At 44.0% G+C, this 20,571-nt stretch overlaps 1 protein-coding gene across 4 annotated transcripts in view; it reads left to right on the forward strand.

The window, feature by feature from the left end:
* CNTN5 (contactin 5) overlaps nucleotides 1-20,571 on the forward strand; it is a 661,907-nt gene that overhangs the window by 626,995 nt on the left and 14,341 nt on the right. For all 4 annotated transcript variants that reach the window (XM_083436171.1, XM_083436170.1, XM_083436173.1 and 1 more), the window contains 3 exons: nucleotides 6,703-6,773; nucleotides 11,814-12,048; nucleotides 14,036-14,145. In XM_083436171.1, coding sequence (XP_083292297.1) covers nucleotides 6,703-6,773; nucleotides 11,814-12,048; nucleotides 14,036-14,145 — 416 coding nt within the window. The remainder of the gene's footprint in view (nucleotides 1-6,702; nucleotides 6,774-11,813; nucleotides 12,049-14,035; nucleotides 14,146-20,571) is intronic.

A 20,571-nucleotide genomic window follows, 5' to 3' on the forward strand; every position in this document is an offset into this window, starting at 1 on the left:
GAGTCTGCTGAATCGCCAGGATGCTTTAGTCCATTCATCAGGAAAGCTTTGTCAAGCTGTTGACATTCCTGTTTTCTTAACTGAGACCAAGCACCATGAAGAAAAGGGGCTTTAACCACAACACAACACTTAGCATCATGCACACAGGTGCGCACACATAAATAAACTTCCACTTTGCAGGCACCTGGCTACTGCTAGCTATTCCCCCTTAGGACGCATGCCTCTGTGGATGTTTTCAGACTCGCGATGCCAGGCAGAGGGGTGGAGGAAAAATTTGATTTTGTTTGAATTTTAACCAGAAAGCTTCTAATTTGGGAGGGTGTGGGGCAGGTGAGAGGAAGAAGAAGAAGAGTTTGGATTTGATATCCCGCCTTTCACTCCCTTTAAGGAGTCTCAAAGCGGCTAACATTCTCCTTTCCCTTCCTCCCCTACAACAAACACTCTATGAGGTGAGTGGGGCTGAGAGACTTCAGAGAAGTGTGACTAGCCCAAAGTCACCCAGCAGCTGCATGTGGAGGAGCGGAGACGCGAACCTGGTTCCCCAGATTACGAGACTACCGCTCTTAACCACTACACCACACTGGCTCTCCACACTGGAAGAACATGCCATTGCGCAAGGAATTGCACTGATGGAAGAAGAGCCTTAATGCTGCTTTCGATAGAACCCCATGTGTATTATTATTATTATTATTATTATTATTATTATTATTATTATTTCTATTTCTATTATTTCTTTATTATGTGCCCTTCACCATCAGATCCCTGAGTGAATTACAACCATTTAAAAGTCAATATTAAGAACAGATTAAAGCAAATGACAGTCACAGGAACAGAGTGGTTCCTGGAAATAATATACCAACCTGCATTCTTTTCAGGAAAACTGCTGGCAAAGAAAACACACGTTACTCAAAATGGCACACAAAGATGTACTCGTTAAGATAAATTTGAACCAAAACATCGATGAATTTTTGTGAGGATTCAAACAAAAATCTGTAAGTTTCTTGTTTCTTTAAAAACAAGAAACTTACACAACCCAAACTGATGACCCCATCCGGCTAGGGATGGATGGACCTAAGTGTGTTGACTCGTGTGTGTGTGTGTGTGTGTCATTCCAGTGTGCCTCCAACTTGTGGGGGGGGGGGCTGTCCATAGTGAGCTTGTGCCTTTGAGTACCTTAGTTTTCTGTTGCTGCTGCAAGGTGTCAAAGGATGTAGGTAGTTGAATGCTTCAACAGGCTTCCGACACACTGGCTTTTGCCCTTGCTGTCCAGTCAACACTTGCAGAGTGCTAGATAATCTGTCCGTTCCTTCACTTGCCTATAAGTTGGCGGAGCCCCTTCTGCTTCTGTTCCTCTTCCCCGAGTGCCGCCCACCACCATGTATCTTTTCGTAGCAAAGATGTTCCACATTTGTCCTCCTTTCTCTCTAGATTAATCTCACCCGCTGTATCTTGCGCCCTTTGCTCCAGGGCCCTGTCTGATCTTAATTATGATAAGAGCCATATTGACAATTAAGAGACAATAATAACTTTCAGGCAATAAATTACCAAGACAGACGAAAGGATAGCGGGGGAAACGGGGGCAAAAGTGACTTGACCAAGGTCACACAGTATGCCACTAGCAAAGCGTGGTCTAGAACACATAATCAGACTGGCACTGTCCAGTTCTTAAATCTGTACATAGCCAAGAAAAAGGAGAGTGATTTTTCAAATTCTAATACGTAAGGAAGGCCTAATAGTGTGTGACCTTGAGCAAAACAAGAGAGGTACACAGAGGTACATGCTAATGCCTGCCTGAGAAATTGCTTTTTATATTAATATGCATGCTTCTGTATGTAGATATACAGTGGTACCTCGGGTTAAGTACTTAATTCGTTCCGGAGGTCCGTTCTTAACCTGAAGCACCACTTTAGCTAATGGGGCCTCCTGCTGCCGCCACGCTGCTGGCGTGCGATTTCTGTCCTCATCCTGAGGTAAAGTTCTCAATTTCGGCATAACCCACCATATTACAATGGTGGAATTAATTCAAGCCCAGCAGAAGAATGGTAGAATCAACACAAATAGCTTATAACTGCTTCAGCACTAGCATCATCAGCATGAAACTATCCTTTTAAGAAAAGGTGGCTTGAAATGTGTGAGTCTTTAAAGCCTTCTTTAATAGGGAAAAATTATAGTGGTACCTTGGGTTACATACAAAATCGTGCTCCGGTGGTGCGGCAGCAGCAGGAGGCCCCATTAGCTAAAGTGGTGCTTCAGGTTAAAAACAGTTTCAGATTAAGAATGGACCTCCAGAACAAATTAAGTACTTAACCACTGTATATGAATAGCTGGAAGTGGTCCTTGTGACAAATATTGAGATCTGAATATATTTGAGGGACACATCTGAATGCTGATTAACTGACAAGTGCAAACCATGGTTTGCTGATTTGGAAGTAACAGCAAACTGTGGTTTGCATGAACCAGGAAGTCAGGGAAGGACTCATAGCACAGAAGTGGAAGGAGGAACTTGGGAGCTCATTTTTGAAGCTCCAAACCGTAGTTTCATGTTTCTCATTCCCAAGGCAGCATGAAGCTACAAAACAGCTGTACAGTGTCATTTTTCATGTGTATGGGGAATACTGGGACTTGATGTTCTTCAGTAATATCTGAGTATTTACCAATATACAGGAAGAACAGGCAGCAGCAAGTCGATCTTCACCTTGAAGCAGCCAGAGGCAGCCCCAGCATTAGACAGAATCAAGCAGCCTGCCTCAGGCAGTATCTTTTGGAGCTTTGTTTAAATGAAACCAATTGTCATCTGTTCATTTCAGGAATGGGCAACCTGTGACAATCCGCCTAATTTTAAGTTGCCCTCACCCCAATTTCAAAAGCCTTGTGCAATCAATCAGCTCACAAGAGTGATCTCTTTCTCCTCAGGCAACCTAATGGATGCAGAGGAAGAAAGAGAGAAAGGGGTGGGAGAGAGAGAGAGAGAGAGAGAGAGAGAAGGAAGGAGGGAGGGGGATGATGGCCCTGATTGCTTTGGGCATTGGTCTTGCCCATCACTGTGTTTGGCGGTACCCATAGTCATCATGCAGCCCTTGACAGCCCTCTAAGGGATTGCTACCCTCAACAGGAAAATGGCTGCCCATCCCTGATTTAGTTTATTATTATATAGTTGTGCTCGCCACTCTAGTAATTGCTGGTAATCACAAGTAAGGGGAGTTTGTGTTGCACTCAGGTCCTCTTTATGGGGCTTCCCATAGGCATCTGTTTGGCCACTGTGAGAACAAAATGTTGGATTTGATGGACATTCAGCCTGTTCAAGACTCTTCTGTTCTCTTCCCAACTCCCAAGCAGGCATTGTTCAATGGTCAGAGATGTTGGGGGTTGTAGTCCAACATAATATGGAAAGCCATAGGTTTCCTAGAGCATTTTTTTTTAACCTTTTTTTTCACAAAACTCCCTGGTTAGGGTCTTCATGTTCTGATTTCCTATATTTCCCTATGGATTAATAAACACAGAGACATGAGTATTTAGGTTAAAGGGCTAAAACAGGCCACAACTTTGTTGGTTACAGATGTGAGTGGTTTGGCTTAGGCATTGGGTGAAGCCCAGGTATATATTGACTCCTGCCTGTCTGCAGGGAATCCAACTAAGGGTCAACTACCAGAAGGAGGAGCTCTATGACTTACGTAAAATAGGGGCTCGAGGGGTCCGCGTTGGGGTCATGGCATGGTCCTAGCCCACATCTGGACTTCGGACAGGATCCACACAAACCCAGATCCCTTTAACAGGATACCCTTATCAAGGGCAGCAGGCAGAGGCTACAACCTCCCCTCCAAAAAACAAAGGCTTACCCAATGCCAAATCTCAATCAAACCCAAACTAGCCAGTATGTGTATTGCTGTTGATAATTAATACCTTGATTAGGAACTAGGTACTGACTGTATGGCAATAAACATAGCTTATAGGCAGATAATTCTTGGTAGAAAAACATATTCCATAATATTAAGTGAATTTCCAGAGGAAACTGCCCATAAACAACCCCAGTTCTAGTGACAAGCAGGGGGAAATGGCTCATTTTAATAGTTTTCTTCAGTGAACATTTATTCATTTAAGAGTATTCATTCTCTGACTGCAAGTTGTTGGGTTTTTTTTGGTTTTTTGCTTTGGTGCAATGAGGGGGAGGATATTGCTTTGACATATTTATTTTTAAAATGCTTATTCATTTCAGAGAGTTTCCCTGTACGTCTCTGTATTTTACAGTTCAGGGCAGACAGAGATTCATTCTTTGGACAGGTTTATTCTTTTAACATTTACTCATTTAAGGAGGGCTTCAGCCTACCAGGCTATTACCAACGATCCTCTGGAAAGGTGCTCATCTCCGGCCGAGTAACAAACAAGGCCATCAGCTCAGATGCTTCAAAGGGCGCCGGTTCTCTAAATCAGCCCAATGACAGATGAATAAATAAAGCACAAGCCTTGCAGGCATTGCGGAGAGAGGCTATTCTTTCAAGAACTGATTTAATAGATTGCGTTACCGCAGCTCCATTATCTACCAAAGGACTAGTAAAGGAATGGCATGATAATGACAACAGCAAAAGACAGAACATGGCACAGCTATGCCTTAGGATGCCATCACTTTGTGCCATTATATAAATTAGGGGTGGGCAGCTGATGTCCCTGAAGCTGACCCCAACAAGCCTATAACGTTTTGTTCATTTACTTAAAAAAAGAAGAAGATATGAATTCTGACCCACAATTGCTTGTGTTCTCAAATTGTCTAAGAATAATAGTGAAAGCACTCCTATAACGGTAACAATGAAAGCCTCTCCTGGTATGCCCCGCAGAGGACCTTAAGGTCCATGAATAATCATAGTTTAGAGGTCCCGGGCCCTAAGGAAGTCAGATTATCCTCCACCAGGGCCAGGGCCTTCTCAGTGATGGCTCTGGCCTGGTGGAATGCTCTGTCCCATGAGACCAGAGCCCTGCAGGATTTAACTTCCTTCCGCAGTGTCTGTAAGACAGAGCTATTCCACCTGGCTTTCAACTTGAACTTAGCCTGATCTTTTATTCCTCTTTCTTCCCTCCCCCTCCCCTTTTTATGAAGATTACCCGCTCTGGGATCCCACAGCTAATTCTCCCCTGGTCTCCTCACTGGCCCAATTAGGACTAAATTAGCCAGCTAGCCCTGGTGATCATCTAATGTTTATTGGATGGTTTTTTCCCCTAAATTGATTTTTGAATTCTGAATTTATTGTTATTCACATTTTCACTGTATTTTATGCTGGTTTTTTGTTGCATCAATTAAGTGTTTTAAATTTGTTGTTAGCTGCCCTGAACCCGGTTTTCTGAACCAGGAAGGGCGGGGTATAAATAATAATAATAAAATTATTAGTATAAAACTAGCAAATAAAATAAATCAGTACTGTAAGTTAAAACAGGACAGAACCAGCAAATTCAGAGCAGGCTGCAATAGCAAACCTCCTTCAAAGTTGGGGGGAGGCTCTCTTCTAAAGGACATTGAAAGTAGAAGCTGGTTGTGAATGGGAAGAGGATGGACACTCCAGAGGGAAGGTGCCTTCACTGAGAAGGTCCCCCAACTCAGAAGATAGGATCTTTCTGAGTGGGGTCTCTGAAGACTGTTGTAATTGTTGGACCGGTTCATGCGGGAGCAGATAGCTTATAATTGAACCAAGACTTGGTTCATTAATTCTATAAACCAGGGATAAGGCCCTCCACATATTACTGGACTCTCACCATGTACTACTTAAGCTGTCAGAGGCAGTCTGCCCCTGAATGTCAGTTGCTGGGAGGCCCTGCTTTGGGGCTTCTCACAGACATCTGGTTGGCCACTGTAGGGCTACAATCCTGAACTACATGGTCTATTAGCCTGATCTATAAAGCTCTTCTCATGTTCTTATCAGCTTTAGCCGGTACTGCCAAAACTGAGGGATGATGGGAGTTGTACTCAATGAATAACTCTTATGTTGTCCAAATGGCAGGAAATTTGGGGTGGGAAGCAGAGACTTAAAGCAAAAAATTCACATCGTATTTTTATTCTTCTATGCGTTTTTTTTCTGCTTAATTGTTCATTTGTTTTGCGCTGCTAGTATTATTATCCTTATCCTCGTCGATATTTAACCCTTGCGCGTAACATCACTGACACTCAGTTTGATCCAACTTGCCTTTGTTGATATCTACAGGAGCCTGGCTAAAGGAACATTTAAAGACTGCATCTTCCTTTTGGACACAATTTCCACGAGTTTTCTGTTTGTGGCTTCTGTAGTAGATCTTGTACATAGCTCTCTCAATTTTTGGATTATTAATATAAGATTTAGAACGTAGAATGGGTTTTTTTAGTGTTTTTTGTGCCGCTTATATGCTGCTTACTTTATACTGATTTCCCATTCTGTGGGCATGACCAAGCCAGCATAAACGTCACTGAGAAAGGAATGCAAACATGCTGGGAATGTAGGCTTGAGATTCTGTCCTTCCAGGTGATGCCCAAAATCTTCCTGGCACAGTGCATCAGGATAATTGGGTTTCTACTCGAAATAGAATCCAACCAGAAATAGCAGCATCTTCCTTTATTTGATTTTTTTCTTTACCTGTTTTGCCCAGGATGCATCATCTTCTTGACAAGGGGGGGGGGGTGAGTTCACAAACTAGCTTGTTCTCAATTTTCCCCCTTCTCCCCCCCCCCCTCTCTTTTGTTCACAGTTCCAAAGACAGCTCCTGCTAATGTAAGTGGCAGAAGTGGAAGAAGGCATGAATTAGTAATAGCATGGGAGGTAAGGAGCTCTTTTGATTAAAGGCCTCGTTTCATGTTGACTTCTTTGAGAGCAGGGTACAGAGATCTGCGCAGAGGTTTCCCCACAGCAAAGCCTGTCAAGAGAGGCACTCGGAAGATCAGGTCTTAAATGTCGGTTAAAATCTCCCCGCGGCGCCCAATTTAACGTGAAGAGGAAGTGGCAGTCAATTGGAGATCCTGTGGAGAGTCCAGCAGAACCCCCCAAATTAATTCTGGTTTATTATTCGGGACTTAAACCACAACCTGGGATAACCAAGGAGCAAACTCAGCATCCATATCCGATATTAAAGCAACAAGTTCAGACCACCAGGTTTCCCTCACCCCACTGCTTCTGCAGTGTCTGTAATCACAGAGCTGAGAGGGACCCCCTAGAGCAGCCTTTCTCAACTTGTGGATCCCCAGGTGTTGTTGAACTACAACTCCCATCACCCCTAGCTAGCAAGGCCAGAGCTCAGGGATGATGGGAGTTGTAGTCCAACAACATCTGGAGACCCACAGGTTGAGAACCACTGCCCTAGGGCCATCTAGTCCAGCCCATTGCAATGCAGGAATCTCAGGACAGATGACCATCCAACCTCTGCTTAAAAACCTCCAAGGAAGGAGAGTCCACAAAAGTAGAACTAGGATGAGGGAGAAATCTCATTCAGTTTGCATTGAATGTTGAAGGGATCAAATTCACCACTTTCTGAAACAATGACTGAACCCAAACACAGCTGTCCTTCAGAATTCGCCTTTATCTGAACATTGCAATGCAACTCGCCAACCAGTTTTGGCAAAAATGCATGTATTAGGAGAATTACAAAAAAAAAAATCCAAGGTGAAGGTATTAGTAAAAATAAAATGGAAAAAGTACGTTCTATGGGGAGGGGAATGCTTGCAAAAAATGTATGAATTCGTCAAAACTGCATGCAAAAATGTGCTTTTTGGAAGAAATTCAGGCGGAAATGCGGGTGAATTTTCATGAGGATCCTTTTTTAAAAAAATAAATAAATGCAAATTGCTCCAAAATGTGGAGAACTGAATTTAAGATTGGAAAAATGAGACCCGAAATTGACAGATTCGCCCATTCCTAGGCAGGAGTGTGGGCCTAGCTCTCTTCACTAAACCATCCTGCTTCACTAAACATGCTGATTCTTTCTCCTCCCTCCCTGAGGTTTGGTTGGCCTTCACGAGGGACTGGGCCTTTAGTGTGGCAGACCCCGTCCTGTGGAACTCCCTGCCACTAGAGGTTTGATGGAAACCATCCGTCCCTTCCTTCAAATGTCTTTTGAAAACTTTTTTCTTCGTTTGTTTATGCAGGCTTTTACAACATGATTTATCTTTAAACCACTCGGTATTTGTTGAAGTATTGTGGATGTTTTTGTGTCTCTTTTCTTGATTCTATCCTTATATGGCATACTCAACCTTGCTATGTTTTTATGAAAGTACGGGTTATAGATTTGTAAATAAAAATAATAAACCTCAGGAAAATCACCACACTATAATCCTTAATCCGCTATAATCTGAAGATTTGCCTGTTTCAGGAGGCCTGTGTGTAATCTCTGTTTCTTTTGCTATACTGCTCTGTGAACTCGATGAATAAGGAAACTGGGTTTTATCTTTGCTGGGTGGGTGTTTTATTATTGCTGGCTCATTTAACTTTTAGTGCATATTGCATTTCTATTTACTATTGCTTCTGTATTTTGGACATTCTTACCATGGAAGCCACCTTGGGGGAGGTTTGCTTGGGGAAACGGCTTATAAATATTTTAAATAAGTAAATAAATACTGAAGAGATTGCAGCAAGTTGCCTTAAATTATAGTGCTGTTTTTGCCGATTAAATCTCTTGCATTTCCTACAATCTTTAAGATGAACATAAAAATAAAATAAAAAATAAGATGAATTCCGCTGTATCAGATGGCACTCATGGAGGATAAATAGAAACGAAAAGACAAGAAAGAGAGGAAAGAGAGAAAGAAAGAAAGAGAACAAGGAGAGAGAGGGGGGGAAAGGGGGAAGAGAACAAAGAGTTAAGAAACAGTAGAGATAAAGAAGAAGAAGAAACTTCTGATAGTTAGAGGGTGGTGGGGTGGGCCCCTGCCAGGGACGCAGATGAGGGCCCCCCCTGAAAAATCGGCTAAAAATAAATACACCTATAATCAAAACATTGATTATTGACTCATAAGAAAAGGTTTAAACAAAGGGTGGATTGAATGGGTGGAGGGTTGGAGGAGAGGCAGAAAGAAGAAGAGCTAATTTCAGTCCATGGCTAGTTCATGGCTAGGAGACACAATCTGGACGGTTCTGCCGGGGCACAAGATCACCTAGCTACAGCTCTGGTTCTTATTCTCCATCTGCTGGGTACATTATTAAAAGGACTATTTAGAGCTTTAAATACTAACACGAGTGCCTAAAATTTGACCCGGAAATGAACTGTCAACCTAGAACTGTCAACCTGGAAATGAACTGTTATGTGGAACCCCAGCCCAGGCACTGGTCCTGTTCGCTAGGGATGATGGGAGTTGTAGTCCCAAAACATCTGGAGGACCGAGTTTGCCTATGCCTGCCCCAGCCAGTAATCTGTCTGCTGCATTTTGGACCAACATGAGTCACCTTCAAGGGCAGCCCTACATAGAGCACATGGCAATAATCCACTCTGGAAGTTACCAGAGCATGGTGTATAGATTGGAAATGGATCTCTCCACACACACACACACCCCAATGCCTACTATTTACAATGGGAAGAAGGCTCCCGTTGGTGCCAATTAAAAACGCCATGTTTCGTCTGGTTGAGAGCCTTGCGATTCATGCCAGCAGCACCAAACTCTGCAACGCGGCAGCAAACTTTGAGGATTTCCTTGAAATGAGATGCTGCCTGCTAGCAGTAGCTCTTCTAACCGGAGCGATATTCAGGCATCTCATTTCAAAATGTCAGGAAATAATGCCAGGAATTATGAAAATCAGTGGTCCTTCCAAGAATTCTCACTGCGTTATATTTAAAAGAAAAACGCCAGAACGCCACTTAATAGGAGGACAATGATAACTGGAAGTTTTCTCCCCCTCAGACAGCATAATTTGAGGCCAAAGTCTCAAATTATATCGAAAGTTTGGCTTGGGCATTTAAACATATTCTGTTCATTTGTTTATTTATGAATATGGTGATTTAAATGTTTGTTTCTGGGTTAGATCCAGACTTAGGGGGCAATCCTATGGCAAGATCCACCAGGATGAGCAGTTTAGGGTGCAGCTAGATCAGGACCGGGATGCGGGTGGCGCTGTGGGTAAAAGCCTCAGCGCCTAGGGCTTGCTGATCGAAAGGTCGGCGGTTCGAATCCCCGCGGCAGGATGCGCTCCCGTTGCTCGGCCCCAGCGCCTGCCAACCTAGCAGTTCGAAAGCACTCCCGGGTGCAAGTAGATAAATAGGGACCGCTTACCGGCGGGAAGGTAAACGGCATTTCCGTGTGCTGCGCTGGCTCACCAGATGCAGCTTTGTCACGCTGGCCACGTGACCCGGAAGTGTCTCCGGACAGTGCTGGCCCTCGGCCTCTTGAGTGAGATGGCTGCACAACCCTAGAGTCTGTCAAGACTGGCCTGTACGGGCAGGGGTACCTTTACCTTTACTTAGACCAGGACCAGTGAGGGGAAGCTTAGGCTGGTTCGTAAATCTGTTCAGCTTGGTCATGTGACCTGGGGACCTAGCATAGAACATAGTTTTAGAGTCTGCCAGGCTTAGGCAGAGCAGCAGCCTTGCTTCTCAACTGGCTTTGGACCTCGTGTAACTTGACCCAGATGTAACTTACACCAGTGTGTCTTACGCCAGCTTTTTGTGCATAGGGATTGTTCCCTTCGTCACCCTTTGAATAGTTCCATTGAACACAATGGAAAATCATGACCAACTTAAATGCCATTCAGTTCAATGGCTGTACTTAGCGGCAATCCTAAACCCACTTAGCTGGGAGTAAGCACCACTGAATTCATTTGGACTTAGCAGGACTGCAACCAAAAGGGGGCCAGTTCTGTGGAGGGGGACTTTGCTCAAGCCCAATCCTGCATAGCCTAGTGTAACTTTTTGACTGCTCTAAAAGTCCAGATCCAACCCTTTGCTGTTGTTGTTGTTGTTGTTGTTTTACATGACATTTAAAAAGGAGAAAGTATCTTCCAACAATTAAAGTATATTATACTGCCATACATTGCCTTAAAATTTTGCATCCTAGTGCATTATAAAGTTCCATCTTTTCCTGGTCCTTCTCAAAAGCAAGCCAGCTGCACCAAAAGCATTAACCCCTATGAATAAGTCCCACTGAACTCAATGGGACTTTCTGAGTACTGGGTTGCTTGTCTCATCTAGCTGAATGAGCTTCATCATGCTAGCAGTGTCCCAAATGCTATCCCCTAACCTTTCCCTTCCCCTATTGTGTCGCTTTGAAGGTTGCAGACACCCCCCTTTGCTTGGTTCTTGACACTCGAGATGCATATTTTTAGGATCTGCCTTATTTATACGGGTGCAGCTGTGGTCTAAACTACTGAGCCTCTTGGGCTTGCTGATCAGAAGGTTGGCGGTTCAAATCCCCGCAACTGGGTGAGCTCCTGTTGCTCGGTCCCAGCTCCTGCCAACCGAGCAGTTCAAAAGCATGCCAGTGCAAGTAGATAAATAGGTACCACTCTGGCAGGAAGGTAAACGGCATTTCCGTGTGCTGCTCTGGTTTCGCCAGAAGTGGATTAGTCATGCTGGCCACATGACCCGGAAAAACTGTCTGCGGACAAATGCCCTTGGCTTGTAAAGCGAGATGAGCGCCACAACCCCAGAGTTGTCTGCGACTGGACTTATCGGGGTCCTTTACCTTTACCTTTTTAAGTTGTCCTAAGCGGTTTTTAACATTGTGTTTAAATTGTGATAGCCTACCCTGGGATCTTAGGGTGAAGGGCAGGTTGAAAATAATCATGGTGGTAGTCATGGCAGCAATATTATCCAAGAAATAGCTTTGGGCAGATTATCTTCCACTTCAAACCAGAGGAATAACCGAACTCATCTTTCTTTAGCCAGTTTCTGAAGAGTTCCAGAATGGAGAAAGCTTTGGGTACATAGTAGCTTTCCGGCCCAACGGGACAAGAGGCTGGAAGGAAAAAATGGTAACCTCTTCCGACGCTTCCAAGTTCATCTACAGAGACGAGAGTGTGCCTCCCCTGACTCCATTCGAAGTGAAAGTTGGCGCTTACAACAACAAAGGAGATGGGCCATTCAGTCCTATCGTAGTCATTTGCTCTGCAGAGGGAGGTGAGTTGGTGAACCCAATCTTCCACTCCCATTTTTTTTTAATCAGATGTCTGTAATTAATTAATACTCTGCAGAATGCCCAAATAGGCTTCTAAGCAGTTTACAAGTATAAAATAGATCACAAACAGATTATAAGCGTCCGTAATTAAAATACACAATTAAAAAAAATCCCATTGAAAGATTAAAATATGTAATAAAACCATCCCATTAGAACAGAACAACAGAAGACTCCACTCGAAAGATCAAGAGAAAGTCTGTGTAAACAGGCATGTCTTCAAAAGCCAGCGGAATGCCAATGCAGATGGATCCTCTCATATTTCAGCAGGAAGTGAATTCTATAACGTCAGAGGTACCAGTGGCAAAGCTTCCCTCCTTATCACTGCAAGCTGATAATAATTAGCCTAAGGCAGGAGTAACCAGCTGCCATTTGCTTGTTCCAGCAGGCTCATTTTATGTTCCTGTGGATACTTAGGAGTATTCACAACATGGGCTTCCCATGGCAAACTAGTATAAAAAAAGACACAATTTTTAATGTAAAGAGATACCCTCTGATTACTTTCCCAAGGCTCATTTTCACTTAATGAATGAAGCTCTCCCATTAGTTTTAGATAAAACTGCCATCTGTGGTAAATTAAACATGGAAGTCCACATGATAGCCTTTGCAAATGAGAAAACAGTGTAGCTGAGACTCTGCACATAATATCTTAAATATTATGAAAAGAACTTTTATAGATATTGGACCTTTCATCTGCACAGTTCTACAAAGGCATTTATAGTTGGAAGTTGATGCTGGAATATTAATAAAAGGTTATGATCGTAACACTGGCAACAATTATAGGCAAAGCTAATGGACCTATCCATCTTATTCTTAGTGTTAGTCAAACAACATTCAGCAATGTACTGAGTTATGGGCTATTTCATCTCACAGCAGATTTGATGGTCTCTTTTTCCAGTCCAAATCAATAAAAGCTACCATTCCATCTCCATAAACTTTCAGAAAATTATACCAGAGCTTATTCATAGATTGTGCATTCCCAACCTTTTCCTGCAAATTTGCATTTTAGTGTCTAGCATTGGTGAAAGCCCAGTGAATAACGGCGTGCAATGCAACAAAAAAGCAAGCATTTGTTTCTCGTATTAAGCAAAAAGACTTGATTTCTGTTCCCATATGGGGAAAAGCTATTTATATTTTGGTCTCCTCACTTTCCATTTGGAGCAACACAATTCTGTGAAAGGGAAATAATTTCCACATTTATAGAAAACTGCCGCCCACCATTTTGGGGAGCTTGCAAATTATTTGTCCTGCCGCAATCTTCCCTGACAACAAGGTAATTGCTTCAATGGTATAAAATCCAGGAAATGGCTTTCAATGCACAAATCTTTGAATTGCATAAAACAGAAAACAAGGCACACTTACTGCACAGACCATCATATTGGGTGGAAAACATTGAAGCATAATATTTCTCTGACTCCATAACATTTCTTGTTTCATGCTATGAAAACATAGGAACTTAGGTTTGATGTGTTATCCAGGTGTCATATTGTGACTGCATCGCCACTATTTTATTGTAGGCCTCCTTCAGTGCATGTTTTGAAAAGTTGGCTATAAATGCTTTAATAACGGAAGCAACCACAGTAATAATCAACCCCCTCTTCCCATGCACCACGTCGATCATAAACGCTTAGGACTGTGCTAGTTTGTCACAAAACATTCAGATGCATGTGGGCTGTGGCGTAGGCATCGGAGTTCTCAATAGCCCATCTCTCTGGGCCTGTCGGTAATAGGGATATGAATGGATGTGACATAAAGGAAAGCAATAGAAATAACAGTTTTCATTGTGTCGCTTTTGCTGATGCTCAGGATGACTGTGAAGTTTTATCCCCAGGAATAAGAGAGGCTAAAGGGAAAGTATATGACAAATTTGGCTCTGCTATTTTGTTCCAGCTGAAGTTCACTATTTCATTTCCCGCCCCCCCTTACCTACAGAACCCAGCGCTGCTCCAACTGATGTCCAGGCTACAGGATTGTCTGTTTCAGAGATTCTCGTTGCGTGGAGACATAGCAAAGAAAGCCTGGGAAGACCTCAGGGATTTGAGGTATTAATATAAAATACAAACTGTGATGGGTTTTGCTTTTGCGTCCCTAACCCTGTGGCCAGCTAAAAGGATGATGCGGTGAAAGCTCTGTCCATTTTTTAATAGCTATCATACAGCAGTAACAAAAGGAGAGGAAGTTATTCAGACAGGGCTGGATTACCCATTATGCTAAGTAACGTATAGAATCCACAGAGCAGGTTTTTGAGACTTCAGAGGCTTTTCTGATCGGCGGCATTTTTATTTTATTTTTGCAATATATAATTTTTTCTGGGGCGGTTGGCTGCCCTGTTTCTTTTGCAATTGTTTGCTGCCATGTTTTGTTAACAAAAGTGACAGGAGAGATAAGTCCCCTGTGACCTACTTGGAACAACCACAGGTCTGCTGTGTTTTGTACTGAGGGGTATATTGCTAGCAATTGTCCGCTTTCAAAGGCATCCTTGAATGGCAGTCAGAGCTATCGGTCATGTGGGCCTGGGTTTTCAGCAAAGAACCGCCAGCATTGCTTCTGAGGCTAATGCAGGCTGGTCATTTAGCATCCTCTAACTTTGTACTTTTCCCCATTGAAAAATGCAGCTGGGTGGAGATTTGTTTGGGTGTTTGTTTGTTTGTTTTCTTAAAGTGGATATTGCGTCTTTATTTTATATGTCTTTATTTATTAGCAAATTTATAATCCACACTTTTGTGAAGATACAGCAAGGCAGAGTACAAGAATATGAGGGTAAAATTATGTTGGGAAACATAATGCCAGACTAGCATACCCTCCAACATTTCTCTGATAAAAATAGGGACATCCTATTTATTATTATTAGGGACGTGGGTGGCGCTGTGGGTTAAACCATAGAGCCTAGGGCCTGGTCGGCGGTTCGAATCCCCGCGACGGGGTGAGCTCCCATTGCTCGGTCCCTGCTCCTGCCAACCTAGCAGTTCAAAAGCATGTCAAAGTGCAAGTAGATAAATAAGTACCGCTCCAGCAGGAAGGTAAACGGCATTTCCGTGCGCTGCTCTGGTTCACCAGAAGTGGCTCAGTCATGCTGGCCACATGACCCGGAAGCTGTACGCCGGCTCCCTCGGCCAGTAAAGCGAGATGAGCGCCGCAACCCTAGAGTCTGCCACGACTGGACCTAATGGTCAGGGGTCCCCTTTACCTTTACCTATTTATTATTATTATTATTATTATTATTATTATTATATCTCATCCATCTGACTGGGTTGTCCCAGCCACTCTAGATGGCTTCCATCATATATAAAAACATAATGAAACATTAAACATTAAAAAACTTCCCTATACAGTAGCACCTCGGCTTACGTAACCCTCTGCTTAAGTAAACTTCACGTTATGAAAGCGGCAAACTCAGATGTATCAGACCAGGTTTTGCCGCACACACATGCACAGAAGCAGTCTACCGCCACGGGTATGTGCAGAACAGTGATCCTTGGGTTGCGGAAACCTCGAGATCTGGCCGGGCCTCCAGAACGGATCTCATTCGCAACTGGAGGTACCACTGTAAAGGCCCACCTTCAGATGTCTTCTAATGGTTGTATAGTTGCTCATCTCCTTGGCTCGGGGATTGCATAAATCCGGTACTGTCCCTGGAAACTAGGGACACTTAGAGAGTCTGTGCTAGATAGTCCTTTGCTCTGGACCAACAGAGGCCTCCTTTTCTGGTTGGTTGCTGTTTTCCATGGTTCAGTATTTAGGAGCTGCCACAGAGAAAACTGTCCCCGTGGGCTGTCATTTTCCACTCTTCTGAGGGTGGCAGAACTACAAAGAGCTCCCACCCCTTCAGGTCTAAACACCAGAGATGGTTGGTAATGCAATAACTGGTTCTCTCAACTGGATGAGTGTGCTTTTTGGCATTAGTAAAGGTAATGGGACCCCTGACCGTTAGGTCCAGTCGTGACCAACTCTGGGGTTGGGGCGCTCATCTCGTTTTATTGGCCGAGGGAGCCAGCATACAGCTTCCAGGTCCTGTGGCCAGCATGACTAAGCCGCTTCTGGCGAACCAGAGCAGTGCACAGAAACGCCATTTACCTTCCCACCACAGTGGTACCTATTTATCTACTTGCACTTTGATGTGCTTTCGAACTGCTAGGTTGGCAGGAGCAAGGACTGAGCAACGGGAGCTCACTCCATTGCAGGGATTTGAACCGCCGACCTTCTGATCAGCAAGCCCTAGGCTCTGTGGTTTAACCCACAGCGCTACCCGCTTCCCGCTTTTTTTGCATTACTGGTGCCTTATTGATTCCCCTACCTGGAGAGTGGCCATAGCTCAGTGGTAGAGAGCATGCTTTTGCAGAGATCAGTCCAGAGCATCTCTAGGTTGGACTGGGAAAAACTCCTGTCTGAAACCTTGGAATGCCAGTACCAATCAATGTTGACAATATTGATGGACCCATGTTGCAATTGGTACAACACAGTTTCCTATGTACTGCCCCCAAAAACATTGTAATATATAGAAACATAAAGTGTCTTGCTGATCTGTCTAGTCCAGCATTCTTTAACCTGACAATGGCCAGCCCTGGGTGATCATAAGCAAAAAATACAGGAGATACAGCTCTCCCCTTTTGCTTGTCTCCATCATGTGGCAGCTTGAGGAATGCTGTGTGGAGGATCCCTTTAGCAATCACATTCCTACAATATAGGAATTGGCTCCCTGACCATGAATCTGTGTATTTTTTAAAAAGCTTTTGAAGCTACCAGCTGCCACTGTCACGCTTTTCCACTGGAAACTTGCCAGACTCAAAGGATGTTTAAGTTGAACATCAATACTATTAAAATCGTGACTAAGGCAGCACTGAAAAGTTCTTCGGCAGTTTTGTATTATTATTTTTTACCATTTTCTCTCAGTTAATGAGAAAATGAACTGCTTCCAAGAGTTATCAAAGGGGAGAGAAAATTTAAAGCAACATTGTCATGGAAGGATGTGTGGGCCTTTGGTTTTGCTTTCCTGACTATCAAGATGCCTGAGGGGCTTTGTGAGTATCTGTCCTTTCATTCTGTAAATAATATCTCTCCAGTGCTCTGCAGCCTTCCTGGGTGCCCATACTTCCTGGAAAGCTCATGATATCTCCAACTGGGCTTTCTTGTAAGCACAGAAAGGCAGGGGTGGTGCCTCTCACACACCTGGCACCTGTTTGTTGTTATTTCTTAAAGCAGAGTCTTATTACTGTTATAGAAATAAATGTGGGAGGGAAATGTAAGGTAAAAGGAAGAACTTACCTTAAAAAAAGGAAGTAAGTCAGTGCATTGGTCTTGGGTGCTCAGTTGCCAGCCTTCCCAGCTACCCTCACTTTAAAGCTGAGGGTAAGACACTATGAGGTAACTTCTCATAGGGGGCCTTTGTCATACCAGGAAGGTTGCAAGAGTGCTGGAGAAATGTTGAGTGCAGGGGAAATCATAAGGTCAGCTCAACCCTGTAGCCACTGAATTATGAAGACATTCTAAATTGCCCTGGGAATGAGACTGAAAACTGGGGGAAGAAAATATTCACAAAACTGCAGGGCAGGTTTCAGCACTTCATTCGGCATGACAAAGCCATGTCCGATTGGTGTCAGTGGGACCCGAGGTAGCAATCCTATGCCTAAGAAACTTGTGTATATCAATCTGGTGTAAGTTGGGCCAGCGTAATGCTACACTTGGGGACGCGGGTGGCACTGTGGGTTAAAGCCTCAGCACCTAGGACTTGCCGATCAAAAGGTCTGCAGTTCGAATCCCCGCGGCAGGGTGCGCTCCCGTCGTTTGGTCCCAGCACCTGCCAACCTAGCAGTTCGAAAGCACCCTCGGGTGCAAATAGATAAATAGGGACCGCTTACCAGCGGGAAGGTAAACGGTGTTCTGTGTGCTGCGCTGGCTCGCCAGATGCAGCTTGTCACGCTGGCCACGTGACCCGGAAGTGTCTTCAGACAGCGCTGGCTCCCGGCCTTTAGAGTGAGATGAGCGCACAACCCTAGAGTCTGGCAAGACTGGCCCGTATGGGCAGGGGTACCTTTACCTAATGCTACACCAGATCCAAACCCTATTCAGTAGCAATAGCGGCTGCATGTTCCATTTTGCCACTTGAGGCAAAACAGGAAGAAGAAGAAGAAGAAGAAGAAGAAGTAGTTTGGATTTGATATCCTGCTTTATCACTACCCCAAGGAGTCTCAAAGCGGCTAACATTCTCCTTTCCCTTCCTCCCCCACAACAAACACTCTGTGAGGTGAGTGGGGCTGAGAGACTTCAGAGAAGTGTGACTGGCCCAAGGTCACCCAGCAGCTGCATGTGGAGGAGCGGAGACGCGAACCCGGTTCACCAGATTACGAGACTACTGCTCTTAACCACTACACCACGCTGGAAGTGCTGCCTGAGGTGCCTGCCCCACAGAAGCGGTGCTAGCATTGGCAACCATTTTGGGTGAGATTGCACCAATTTCCAGCAAGATCCCACCCAAATTGCACGAGCTCTCATGTGCTCCACGAGATCTGGCACAGTTTCAGTGAGGTGTTGCTGGAAATTGGCACCGTCCAAGCTGAAATCAGCACCAATGCTTTCCAAACAACATCAGCACAGCAGGCATAACACTCAGGAGGCATTGCCTCAGGGTCTTCTGCTGCCTGAGAGGAGGCCTTATTGTGCCTCATTGGTGTGTTGGCTCTTAGTAGCAGGGCAGCGGCGGCTGGTTTGCCGAAACCTGGCAAGGCTACACAAGCTTTTAAAACAGTGCTCTACGCTGGGTTGCCAGGTCATGTGACTAAGCTGAATAGGCTGAGGAGCCAACCAGAGTCCTCCCTATCTGGTTCCACCCCCATCATGCCACATCTGAGGGACTTACACCACTCTCAGGTCAGCTGACTGAGCGCCGGCTGAACTGAGATGAGCAGCTTACACCAGCTCAGCCACAAATCCAATGTATCCTAAGCTTTTCATCCCAGAAAGTCTTGCCACAGGAGTTCCCCCTTAGTCTGGATCCAACCCTGTGTATTTCACAAAGCTCTACCTTTTCATAAGGCTGGCTTTCAACGGCTAGGGTTATAACGAGTGGCGTGGCAAGGGCAATGCATATATATCACATGCCGTGTTTTGTTTATCATAGGCATTTTTATTATGTCGATTTGTCCCAAGTCCAGCACATTACCTGTGCTTCCAAGTCCTTTGGGACAGCTTTAGCTGCAGGGGGGCAAGCAGAGATTCACACCTTTGCTCTGTTCACCCTGAAAAATTGCTAGCAGCTGCAGATTGCCTCTATGCCCTGGCACTGGAAGCGACTGCTTGAATCTGCGAGCTGCTGCATAATTGGGCTGTAAGCCTCGTTCTCTGAGGAAATGTTGTCTAGATAATTATGAGTAGCTTCTTCAGAGCCAAATTGCCCTGTGGATGAAATTGGAATCAATGCACAGTCTTCTTACAGACCAGCATCATGAAAGGAAAAGGCTGATGGACTGGCGCTGTCATAAATACATCCATCTCCCCAAAAGTGGGACAATGGTGCCTGTACGAGGTAAAAGTAGTCAGATACAACAATAATAAATAGGAATGTTTAAACAAACAAACAAACAGGTACAATTCCCTTTAAACCTAATTCACAACACCAGCTAATTACCCACAGCATACTTAAAGCACTGGGATGCCATGACTTCCCCCAAAGACTTCTGGGAACTGTAGTTTGTTAAGGGTGCAGAGAGATTGTTAGGAGACACACACACACTCCTAACAGAGCTGCAATTTCTAACGACCTTTAGCAAAGCACAGCTGTCAGGGTTCTTTAGCGAAAGCCATGCCTGCTAAAGTGGTATAAGAATGCTTTAAATGCATGGTGTGTTCCTAGCACCATGGACTCCCAAGGGAAAGATGTATCTTTCATTGGATTTCAGAAATTATTTGGTTGCATCACCATGCTTCAGTGTGACCCAGCTGAAAAGGTCCCTTGATCTTGATTTCTGCACTTAAAAATAAATGCTCAACTTTGGAGGTTAGGGAAGAATAAAGATATGATCCCCTTTAATCCATGGATCGATGAGATGACAATACTTGCAACATGTGAACGGACAACTTATAGACACAGGCTTTGTTTGGACAAATATATTGACATTTGGAACAAGTTTATACAGAATATAGTATGTTATCAATAATCATATATGTATTAGGACAATAATACTATTTATATATCTATATAATAATTATATATAATTATATAATTATTTTTTGTTATTGTATCTTTGCACTATCTTTCTCTTTTGTTTTTCATTCATTTATTTTCTGTAGCTGAAATTCTATTAATAAAACATTTTTTAAAAAAAAACTGTGGAGGTTAAGGGATAGTTACATGGGACAGGGCCTTTTCGGTCATTGCACCCAGGCTTTAGAACTGCTTCCCATGAGATACCCATTCCTAGTCTTTCAGGTGCCATGTAAAGCACTGTAGGTTTAGTGGGCTTTTGGAAAATAAG

This window comes from Podarcis tiliguerta, assembly GCF_965153285.1.
Source record: "Podarcis tiliguerta genome assembly, chromosome: 4".
NCBI lineage: Eukaryota > Metazoa > Chordata > Lepidosauria > Squamata > Lacertidae > Podarcis > Podarcis tiliguerta.